Source organism: Trachypithecus francoisi, unplaced genomic scaffold (genome assembly GCF_009764315.1).
Source record: "Trachypithecus francoisi isolate TF-2019V2 unplaced genomic scaffold, Tfra_2.0 Lachesis_group1, whole genome shotgun sequence".
NCBI lineage: Eukaryota > Metazoa > Chordata > Mammalia > Primates > Cercopithecidae > Trachypithecus > Trachypithecus francoisi.
Genome location: NW_022681454.1, coordinates 150,116,689 through 150,128,863, shown reverse-complemented (window position 1 = coordinate 150,128,863; position 12,175 = coordinate 150,116,689). Strand labels below are relative to the sequence as shown.

General features: G+C 42.9%; 1 protein-coding gene across 5 annotated transcripts in view; it reads right to left on the bottom strand.

Annotated features, from left to right (window-relative positions):
* The window catches only part of TRIM2 (tripartite motif containing 2), a 136,808-nt gene that overhangs the window by 30,777 nt on the left and 93,856 nt on the right, over positions 1-12,175 (bottom strand). For all 5 annotated transcript variants that reach the window (XM_033215510.1, XM_033215511.1, XM_033215514.1 and 2 more), the window contains exon 6: positions 10,719-11,442. In XM_033215510.1, coding sequence (XP_033071401.1) covers positions 10,719-11,442 — 724 coding nt within the window. The remainder of the gene's footprint in view (positions 1-10,718; positions 11,443-12,175) is intronic.

The window sequence follows — 12,175 nt, the reverse complement described above, 5'->3', positions numbered from 1 at the left end:
GGAGCCTCGGAGGACAGGGGAGCGCTGATTTGTAGCATTTCCCATTTCTACAGTGTAAATGCTTTCATCAAGGCCAATTGCAAGCTACCAACATGAAGTCACTGAATAAGCCAGTATGGCTTGGCTCCAGCATAACAAATACGATACTGTAGAGTTATTGGGAATGGAAAGTATATTATATCTACTAAGAATTGTAAGTAGCACAATGCCTGGTTCAGAAAATGCCTCTTCCTTTCTCCTGCTTCCATTCCCCATCTATTCCTTCCTGAATGACAACATTTATCTTTGACATTTCACTGAAACTCATGATTTGAAGTAACTTCTCTATACTTTTTGCTTCCAAATTGATGTCTCTAGCTCTGACTTCTTTGCTGAGCTCCAAACCTGTACTACAAACTGCCTACCATACACTTCAACCTGGAAGATCAAAACTGAAACATATATGCTCTTCATCTTAGCTTCCTTTTCTTGGTTAATAATGATAATCACAATAGTAGTCAATATTTATTGAGTCCTTACCATGTGCCTGCACTGTTTTAAGCCTTTACTTGCATTATTTTAATCCTCACCATATATGGTATACATTAATATCATTCCCATTTTACAGATAAACTAAGGCACAGAGAGTTCCCCTAAGTCATATGGCTAATAATAGCAGGCTGGGATTCAAGCTGGACAATTAAACTTTGAGATGGAGTCTTGTTCTGTCACCCAGGCTGGAGTGCAATGGCATGATCTCAGCTCACTGCAACCTCTACCTCTTGGGTTCGAGCGATTCTACAATCTCCTGAGTAGCTGGGATTACAGGCACCTGCCACCACACCCGGCTAATTTTTGTGTTTTTAGTAGAGACAGGGTTTCACCATGTTGGTCAGGCTGGTCTCGAACTCCTGACCTCGTGACCCGCCCGCCTCAGCCTCCCAAAGTGCTGGGATTACAGGTGTGAGCAATTAAACTTTTGGTCTCTACTATAGTTTGAATGGGTCCCCCCGAAAAAGTTCCGGTTATTAGAACCTGAATTCCCAATGTGGTAGTGTTGGGAGGTCAGGTTTTTAAGGGGTTATTGGGTTGTGAGGGCAGATCCCTCATGAATAGATCAATAGCATTTGGAGGGGTGAGTTCTCACACGAATGAATTGTTTTAAAAGGGAGCTGAGCTTGCTCTTGTGGTTTCTTTTGCATTTGCTCACTTCTCCTTCCGTTTTTCCACCATATTATGATGTAGTACAAAAGCCCTAGCCAGAAGCTGTCACCATGCCTCTGGACTTCACAGCCTCCAGAACCACGAGCCAAATAAACTTCTTTCCCTTATAAATTAACCAGTCTCAGGTATTCTGTTACAGCAACAGAAAATGGACTGAGACAAGCTCTTTATCTACCATGTTTCTAACTAATTATGTTAACTATTAGTTCCAGACTACAACTATGAATACGCTAACTAGTACTACCTACTTTGCCTCTCTAAAATGTATTGGACACTATTTAGTGCCAGGCATTGTTACAAGCTTTTTTTGCTGTAAATTAATTTAATCCTCAAAACAAAGGAAACTTTGTAACTTTATAAAGGAAACTGAGGCACTGAGAGGCTAAGCAACTTATCAAAAATTGCACAGATAGAAAACTACCAGTGTTGGGGCAGTCTAGCTTCAAAGTTCACAGCCTTAACTATCTACTCTACTGCATCACTTCCCTACAGCACTCAAGTCTAACAGCTAGGAGTTTAAATTGTTCACCAAATTTCTCTCTCTCCTTCCAAAGCATTTTATAAACATACTGTTTTCTCTCTACTCCATCACATCACTCTTAATTCTGGCACTTATAATAGCTCATGTGGACTACTGCAAAAACTTCTTAATCATCTCCCTGCTTCCTGGGAAACATTTCCAATAGATCTCCTATAATGCCTCCAGGTTCTCTGGAAAGTAATTATCTTAGTAAGTCACTACACTACATTACACCATTCAAAGCCTTCTCACCACCTATATAATAACTATGGTTTCCAAACCTTAGCATGCATAGGTATCACTGGAGCTTGCAGAATGCAGATCTTTGGTCCATCTCATGAGATTCTAATTCTGTAAGTGCAGTTTAGAATTCAGAAATTTTAAATTTCCAGGCACCTCAAGGCATTCTCGTGCATGTGGTTTATGGACCACACTTTGAGGAACACAGGTTCAGAGAACAAATTCCCAGCTCCTTATCAAGGAAACAAGCTCATCTCTGCTTGTATCTCATTTCATTTGATGCTCCAAGATAATGGAATCATTTACAGTTCCTCAAACTACTCAGTTTCTCACTTTCATGTCTTTGTACCTGCTTTCCCTTCCTCTATAACACTCTTTTCCTCCTTCCATCTGATAAACTCTTTCTCTTTCAAACCCAGCTTAAATTTAAATGTTATCTCAAGGGGCCAGGCATGGTGGCTTATGCCTGTAATCTCAGCATTTTAGGAGGCCAAGGAGGGCAGATCACTTGAGGCCAGGAGTTCAAGACCAGCCTGGCCAACATGGTGAAACCTCATCTCTACTGAAAATACAAAAATCAGCCAGGTGTGGTGGTACACACCTGTAGCCCCAGCTACTTGGGAGGCTGAGGCAGGAGAGTTACTTGAACCCAGGAGGTGGAGATTGCAGCAAGCTGAGATCATGCCACTGCACTTCAGCCTGGGCAGCAGAGCAAGATTCTGTCTCAAAAAAAAAAAAAAAAAAGAAAGAAAGAAAGAAAAAAGTTATCTCTAGGAACCTTCCTTAACTTCCTTCCACATGCCAGCCTACTCCCCCACCATCCTGACTTCTGTGCCTTGATTTATACTGAAGTCGCTACATCTTTTACAAGTCTGTCCCCTTCTAAACTGCAGCCTCCTCTAGATCCGAGTAAGTATCTCATCATCTTTTATAAGGACGACCTAGTATAGAAGGTGCTCAGACAGCAGTCACATCCAGCTAAGGGGCTGGATAATGAATGGGCAAATATGAAAATCTGAGTTGAAATTACCCCAAAAAATATAAAGGTATTGCCCAGAAAATGATGAATGTCATGAATCTATAAAATTAATACATGTATTTAGGGTTGTTGTATAAACACCAATACATGTTTTATGAAAACGATGTATCTTTAAGCATAAAATCAGTGCTACAAAAAGCTTAGTATGTGTATTACCGGCTGAAAAGCAGAATCACAGTTGCCATCTCACATGTGTATGTGATTGGCTTTGAATGATTTCTGGATTACATGTGGCAGGCTTCAACACATGCACAAAATGATTATTCAATTCATAAATGTTCTATTATCACATACCTAACAGCACAAAGACACAATTGTAGAAGAAAGTTGAACTCTTTTTTTTTTTTTTGAGACGGAGTCTCGCTCTGTCACCCAGGCTGGAGTACACTGGCAAGATCTCAGCTCAGTGCCATCTCCACCTCCTGGGTTCCAGCAATTCTTCTGCTTCAGCCTCCCAGGTAGCTGGGATTACAGGCGCATGCCACCATGCCTGGCTGATTTTTATATATATATATTTTTAGTAGAGATGGGGCTTCACCATGTTGGCCAAGCTGGTCTCAAACTGCTGACCTCAGGTGGTCCGCCCGCCACAGCCTCCCAAAGTGCTAGGATTACAGGCATGAGCCACCACATCCAGCCAAAAGTTGAACTGTTTTAATTATAACATAAACTCTACTGATTTGTAGTCAAAGGTACGAATGTTGAAAAGCCAAGTTCTTAGGCCAGTGCTGTTTGATATTGCCTAGCATCGTCCCATGCGTGTGAATATGTACGAATGATTACCCCTGCAGCTGAATGCATTGTCACCTGATCTGTGTGTTCCTGGGCCTCCAAACCGGAGCCTGACAGTGGTGAGAGGGAAGTTAAATCATAAAGTAGTTCACAACTTTTCCTATTCAAATCAGCAAAGTACTTATGCAAAGCATTCTTTTGGGTACTTTTCGGGAATTATATGTGATTAAAGACAACATCCTTGACCTCAAGGAATTTACCATCTTGGGTAATAAGACCCAAGCATAAGTAATAATAATCAAAGTGGATTCTGATAGAGAAGGTGGTTTTTGAGGCAAGGATAAAATTGGGAAAAGAATTCATGGACAAAGGTGTGTGAGAGCACAGAGGGCATTCAAGCAGCCTGCACTGCTGATTTGTCCAACCTCATTACTTTTCATTCCTTTGAACTTTTTCACGCTATATGGGATGTGTCTTCGAAATAACAATCATGTCCTCTCCTCTTCACCTTCCTGTACCTCTTCACACTGGTCCCTTTGCCTGGGACACCAATTCTGCCTGCCAACCTGGGTAAGTCCTACCCATCATTAAAGTCCTGTTAAATTCCTTCCCATTTCTACAGCTTACCATCACCTATCTCATGCTGTTAGTTGCTCATACATCTACCATCCCAAACTGTCAGCTGAAGAGGGTGACACCTAGAATATGCCTAGAATAATGCCTGGCAGGCACTAGGTGCCCTAGAAATGTTTTTTGAGGTATATTATTGCATAGTGAATGTTGTCTTTTGACTAGATACTGGATTTGAATGTAAAGTTAAAGAGGAATGCAAGAAAAAATCAACAACAACAATGTAGGAATGAATTTAACCAAGGAGGTAAAAGATCTGTACACAGAAAACTATAAGACATTGATGAAAAAAATTGAAGACAACATAAATAAATAAAAAGATGGCTCATATTCATAGATTGGAAGAATATTAACAAAATGCCCATACCCCCAAGTGATCTAAAATGCAACTGCTATCAAAATATCAATGACACTTTTCACAGAAATAGAAAAAGCAATCCTAAAATTCATATGGAACCACAAAAACTCCCAAATAGCCAAAGCAATGTTGAGCCAAAATAATGAAGCTGGAGGCATCATACCATCTTATTTCAAAATCGACTTCAAAGCTATAGTAATCAAAACAGCATGGTACTGGCATAAAAACATAGACCATTGGTACAGAATAGACAGCTCAGAAATAAATCCACACATTTACAGTTGATTTTCAACAAAGATGCCAAGAGCACACAATGAGGAAAGATCAGTCTCTTCAATAAATGGTACTACGAAAACTGGATAGCTACATGCAGAAGAATGAAATCAGACTTTCATCTCACACCACATACAAAAATCAACTCAAACTGGATTAGAGACTTAAACATAACACCTGAAACTGTAAAACCACTAGCAGAAAACATAGGGAAAAACTCCATGACACTGTTCTGGGCAATGATTTTTTGAATATGAATGCAAAAGCACAGGCAACAAAAGCAAAACTGGACACATGGAATTACATCAAACTAAAGAGCTGTACAGCAAAAGATCACCAGAGTGAAGAGACAACATACAGAATGGGAGAATATTACATCTTGATAAGAGGTTAATATCCGAAATACACAAGGAATTCAAACAACTCAATAGAATGAAAAAAAAATAGCCTGATTTTAAAATAGGCAAAGGTTGGCTGGGTGTGGTGGTGCATGCCTATAGTTCCAGCTACTCCAGAGGTTGAGATGGGAGAACTGCTTGAGTCCATTGAGCCCAGAGTTTGAATTCAGCCTGGGCAACAAGGTGAGACCCCATGTCTATTTTTTTTTTTTTTTTTTTTTTGAGATAGAGTCTTGCTCTGTCACTTAGGCTGGAATGCAGTGGCGTGATCTTGGCTCACTGCAACCTCTGCCTCCTGGGTTCAAGCGATTTGCCTACCTCAGCCTCCCGAGTAGCTGGGACTACAGGCGTTTGCCACCACACCTGGCTAATTTTTGTATTTTCAGTAGAGATGAGGTTTCATCATGTTGGCTAGGCTGGCCTCGAACCCCTGCCCTCAGGTGATCCACTCACCTCGACCTCCCAAGGTGCTGGGATTATAGGCATCAGCCACTGAGGCCGGCCTCCATGTCTATTTTTAAAATACAAATAAAATAAAATAAAATAAAATAAAATAAACAACAACAGGCAAAGAACCTGAATAGATATTTATCAAAAGAAGACATACAAATGGCCAACCAGTATATAAAAAATGTAATCTCAGCACTTTGGGAGGCCAAGGTGGGTGGATCACAAGGTCAAGAGATTGAGACCATCCTGGCCAACATGGTGAAACCCTGTCTCTACTAAAACTACAAAAATTAGCTGGGCGTGGTGGTGCATGCCTGTAGTCCCAGCTACTTGGGAAGCTGAGGCAGGAGAATCACTTGAACCTGGGAGGCGGCGCTTACAGCGAGCTGAGATCATGCCACTGCACTCCAGCCTAGCAACAGAGTGAGAATCCATCTCAAAAAAAAAAAAAAAAAGTTGAACATCATTAATCATCAGGAATATGCAAATTAAAACCAAAATGAGATAATACCTCATACCTGTTAGAATGGCTATTACCAAAAACACAAAAGAAAAAATTAGTCAGGTATGGTGGCACATGCCTGTGGTCCCAGCTACTTGGGGGGCTTTATTGGGAGGATCTGGAGGTTGAGGTTGCAGTGAGCCATGATCTCGCCATTGTACTCCAGCTTGGGCAAACAGAATGAGACTCTGTCTCAAAAAACAGATAAAACATATCAAGTGTTGGCAGAGATGTGGAGACAGTGGACTCTGGCACAGGTTGGTGGGAATATAAATTAGTACAGCCATTATGGAAAACAGTATGGAAGTTCTTAAAAAAATTAAAAATACAACTATCATATGAACCAGCAATCCCAGTACTGGGTATATATCTGTTAGAAACAAATGTTTGGTGCCGCAAAGAAATAGCACTCGAACATAAATTTAATTTTCTCAGCAAGGCAATTTTTACTTCTATGGAAGAGTGTGACTTGCTAACGGAGTAATGGCGAGAGCACACCTGGACGAGGGAGGGGAAGGGGTTCTTATTCCTGACGCAGGTAGCCCCTACTGTTGTGTCATTCCCCTATTGGCTGGGGTTGGACCACACAGTCTAAGCTAATTCCGATTGGCTATTTTAAAGAGAGTAGGGGTATGAGCCAGAGTGGTGGGGTGAGTATTTTGGTGGGAAGGACGGTTAGGAACAGGTAACTAAAGGTGACTTAGATCAGAGCAGGTGACAGAGGTGACTCAGGTCAAAGCAGGTGATCGGGATGAGTCAGGACGGAGAAGGTGACCAGGGGAACAGATGTGAACTACCAATTAAAACTGACGGAAAAGGTTGTTTCTGAAACTACGAGGAAGATAAACTTTAAAATGGAGGACAAAGAACTGAACATACTGACATACTGATTCTTTGAAGAGAAATCTAGAACTCACTGTATCTAAAACATCTAAAGAAAATGAAGTCAGGATGTCAAAGAGATATCTGTACCCCCATGTTTCACTGCAGCACTGTTCACAATAGCCAAGATATGGAATCAACTTAAGTGTCCATCAACAAATGAATAAAGAAAATGTGGTATATATATATATATAATGGAATACTATTCAGCTTCAAAAAGAGGAAATCCTGTCATTTGTCACAACATGGGTGAACCTGGAGGACATTATGCCAGGCACAGAAAGACAAACAGTACATGATCTCACTTATATGAGGAATCTAAAATTGTTGAATTCATAGCAACAGACAGTAAAATGGTAGATACCAGAGGCTGGGAAGAGTGGGGGTAAAAGGATTGGAGAGATGTTGATCAAAAGACAGAAAAATTTAGTTTAAAAAGAGGCATAAGTTCAAGAGAACTATTGTAAATCATGGTGACTGTAGTTAATATATTATGGCCAGGATGGTGGCTCACGCCGGTAATCCCAGAACTTTGGCAGGCCGAGATGGGCAGATTGTTTGAGCCCAGGAGTTTGAGACCAGCCTGGGTAACATGCTGAGACCCAATCCCTACAAAAAAACAAAAACAAATATTAGCTGGGCTTGGTGACATGCAACTGTGGTCCCTGCTACTTGGGAGGCTGAGGTGGGAGGATCACCTGAGCCCAGGAGGTAGAGGCTACAATGAGCCATGATCATGCTACTGTAGTCCAGTCTGGCCAACAGAGCAAGGCCCTGTTTCAATAACAAGAAAAAAGAAATTATATACACTTGAAAGCTGCTGAAAGAGTGGATTGTAAGTGTTCTCACTACAAAAAAAATGATAAATATGTGAAGTAATGCATATGTTAGCCTGATTTAGCCATTCAATAAGGTATACATATATCAAAACATCATGTTGTACACCATGAATACATACACGTTTGGAGATTAGGTCTTTGAAGGGGTGATTAAATTAAAATGAGGCTGTTAAAGTGGGGCCCTAATCCAATATGATTGGTGTTCTTATAGGTAGAGGAAGAGACAGTAGGGGCCAAGCCACAAAGGGATGACTATGTGAGGACAAAGAGGCAAGAAGGTGGCCATCTGCAAGGACAGAGGCCTCAGAGGAAACCCACCCTCCCAGCACCAGGATTTTAGACTTCTAACTCAAACAGTTCCAGTTTTTCAGAACCGTGAGAAAATAAATGTGTGTCATTTAAGCCACCCAGACTGTGGAATTTTGTTATGGCAGCTTTAGCAAACTAAGACAGCATCTTTACTTCATTGATAAAGTCAGACATCGTGCTGCATGCCAGGCACTGTTCTAAGTTCTTTACGAATGTTTAACATTTAAACTCCTTTCCAGCAGTGCCAATACATCACTATGGCTGCATTCCTCAATGGGTAGGAGGGGAGAAGATACACCCCCTTGTCCCTGGGGTGGGAGCTGGGGGCTCAAAACCAATATAGTTTGAGCACAGGAAACCCCTGAAAGACATGTCTCTTTCCTCAAGTGGGTATCAGAGATGACGATGATGATGATGACGATGAATAACAAGAGTAAAATCTTAGCTACCATTAATTGAGCTCTTACTGTACACAGGCAACATGCCAGGCGTATTACAAGAATTCTCTCATTTCACCCCCAACAGCAACCTTAAGATTTATATAATATTTCATTCCCTTTGCTTTACAGAGGAGAAAACACTGTTCAAAAAGGGTAAGTCAGTTGCCCAGCTGGTGAGAAGAATCAAGATTCCGACCCAGATCTGCCCAATTCCAGTTCTGAGTCTTTCACTGCACATGGCCTAGGGGAGTAGACTGGGGTCACTTGGTGGGAGGTGTGGTGGGTGGAGGTTTAAATGAGAAAATGAATTTCCTTGTAATGCAAGAGATCAGTGGGGAGCCAGCAAGTTTTTTGAAACGAAAAGGTAGTAGGGATAATCTAAAAGCCTTATCGATTATACATGCAAAAACGATAGCTCTCATTCATTTAGCTCCTCCTACATGTCAAGCATTCAGCTTGGAACTTAGAATAGTTCTGATAAGCAAATATTTTTGCATTTTCATTTCATGGACATAGAAGTTGAAGTTCAGGGAAGCTGAAAGATTTGCCCAAGGCTCAAGTAAGCAGTTGAACCGGAGTGGCAGACCTGGGCACCTCCCAGTCCTGCATCCACCCAAGCTCGTCCACTCTGCTCTAGTAGAGAATCAACAACCCCTGCACCCATATCGCACATCTGGCTGTGAATGTATGAGCGCTTCCATGCTCTGAACAGACAAGTTACATATCATATCATGGTCTTTACCAAGATTCAGCCTAAAGCATTAACATTGAGCAGCTCTGCCCAAGAATGTTCCACAGAGCCTTCATCTCCCAAGATGTTTCCCATGGAAAAAGTTCTATGGTTGGAAGTTTGGATGTGCTGCCTGTTATCTACCCTTCTCCTGCCTAAGAGACTTACAATGCACATCAGCAGATTCTAAAGGTTTTAAGAAGTTCAGAAATTTAAAAAAGTCAACTTCCTTCATTTAGCCTCAGGTTTCCCCAATTTATTTGAACCACAGAATTGTTTTTCTACATGTGCCAGCTAACATACAGTGCAGCACCCTTTCAGAGATACTGCATTATTAGATGGAAGAGGGAGGAAGAGAAGGCTGCTGGAGTTACTTTTTGAAGCTAACTAAAATGCAGACTTTTCTCCTCTTAAGAATTATCAAGCCCTTTGTTGTTTACATTTAGTTGCTTTCTACTGAGAACACAGACAGTTTAAAAAGACAGAGACCACAAATCAGAGGAGGGAAGGGCTATTTGCAATTCCAACTCTCTTGGCTCATCCTGCACCTTCTTGCTTCCACCCCAACCTCGCCCCAACCCCATTCTTTCTCCAAGTTTCCACCCCTCCTCCTCTCCTTCGGGCTGCTCTCCAGCTGCACACAGCTAGAGGTGGTTGCAACTTGCAATGCACACATCCCCTCCCTCCTGCAATGCAGAAGCAGTGACAGGGAGGCATCAGATGCTCTGCCCAGCGTACAGCCTCAGCTCTGGCACAAGAAGACACTCCCAGGGAAGAGGGGCGTTGGTGGTGGGAGTGGGGGTGGGGGAAGGATTGACAACTTTTCCTTTAAGATTTTCAGATTACGGGTGCTATGACTTTTCTATTTCTCTTTTTGCTTATTTTCGGCTTGTAATTTCCTACAATGAATATGCAGCCCTTGTGTTTTAAAGAGGAGGAAGAACAGAAAGGAGGGAGTAGGGAGGAGACTAGAGGCGGAAGAGAAGGAAATATCATCTCTGGAGGAGACTGCATAAGCTCGACTAACAAAGGTATCAAATATTACAGCAGTACATCTCCCAACACCTGCAGGTAGAGTTCCTGGCTGCAGTGTTGCTATTTGCAATGACACGTGCCCAGTTACCCCTTAACCAGTGCCAGCTCAGGCATCAGGCACAGAAGCCCTCTCCTTACCCACTCGAAAGATCAAATCGTCTTCGATGGGATTCTCTTTTCGTTTTCCAGTGCTGTACATGCTTGCGGGTCTTTTCACAGCTTTCTGCTTGACGTGGCCGCTCCCTGGGGACTTCACGCGCCTCTTCACGCCTTCGGTGGTAGGAGACACATCAGCGGATCGGATCACTTTCAGCTTAAACGGGCTGCCTCGGATGTGCTGGTCATAGAGTCTCAGAGACAGGGTAAAGTCCCCTTCCTTCTGGACAGTGTACAAAAACTCATAGGTGCCGTTCTTGTTGTCCAGGATCTCCCCGTCTGCCACGCTCCCGTCCGGGGTGCTCAGTTCGGCGGTGAGGTAGGCGTTGCCGGTTTTGCACAGCTCACCGTCTTTGTCCTTGGTGGTGATGGTGACGGACATGGGCTGCCCGATGATGGTCTGCCGCAGTCCTTCGCCCGTGGCCACCGTCTCTGAGGCGACGGCGTTGGTGGTTAAGATCGTCCCGAGGTTGTGGATGGATTTCTTCAGCCCCTCGGTTTCCACGATGAAATCCAGCTGGTCGTTCTCCCGCGGATGCAAGGGGAAGTCCTGGTCGGCCAGCTCGTTCAGCTTCTCGCTCATCTGCTTCTTCACCAGCAGGACCTCGGTCTCCGTGCCATGGTTGAGGGCCTGCGCTGTGAAGTTGCTGCAGCTCTTAATGCTCTCCTGCCCCTGGAGCAGAGTATCCAGCTGCGACTGGAGGACCTGCGGGAAAACCGGAGGCCTGGTGAGCTGTCCCACAGGGCGGGGCCCAGCCCGGGGCAGTGCCCTCCCCCAGAGAGGAGGAGGCTCTACACCTGCCCACGCAGGTGGCTCTGAGCAAGTGGTGTTTGTCAACCCAGGGAACCCAGTGCTAATGCAACGTCCTAAATTGTATTCCCAGTACCTTCTCGAGGTTTCCCTTCCGCCTTGCCCTCTCTTCCACACATGTATTTCTTGGCTCATGTGTTTTGGAGAGGGGAAAACAGAAAACCAAGAGCATAGCAAACTAATTGCTATGCCTGACATCTGAAATATTCATTATTCGGTATCTTTCCCCAGTGTCCAAAGCTGCCCCATCACCATCTAAAGGAACAGGAAGTAAACAAATGAAAACTCTCCACACCTGAACACCAGAGGTTTTTCATCCCTGTTTTGTGAACAGATATGCAGAGTTAAACAAAGGCTGCAGTCAGGGTTCAATTTGAAGCTGACTAACAGGTTGGTGTGGGTGAGAGAGCAATTAAGAAACTATTTCACGTTATAATTGAGGAATGAAAACAATCCAGTTTAACTCTAAATCCTGAAAGCATTATATTATATTCAACCGTGCCTCTTGTCAAATTATAAACTAGTACTTAAAGTCACAGAGTCATCGAATTTTGCTGAAAATAGGGGAAAAAAATAGCTGGATATTACATTCAGTGAAAACTATAGTTTACTATACAATGATGACACT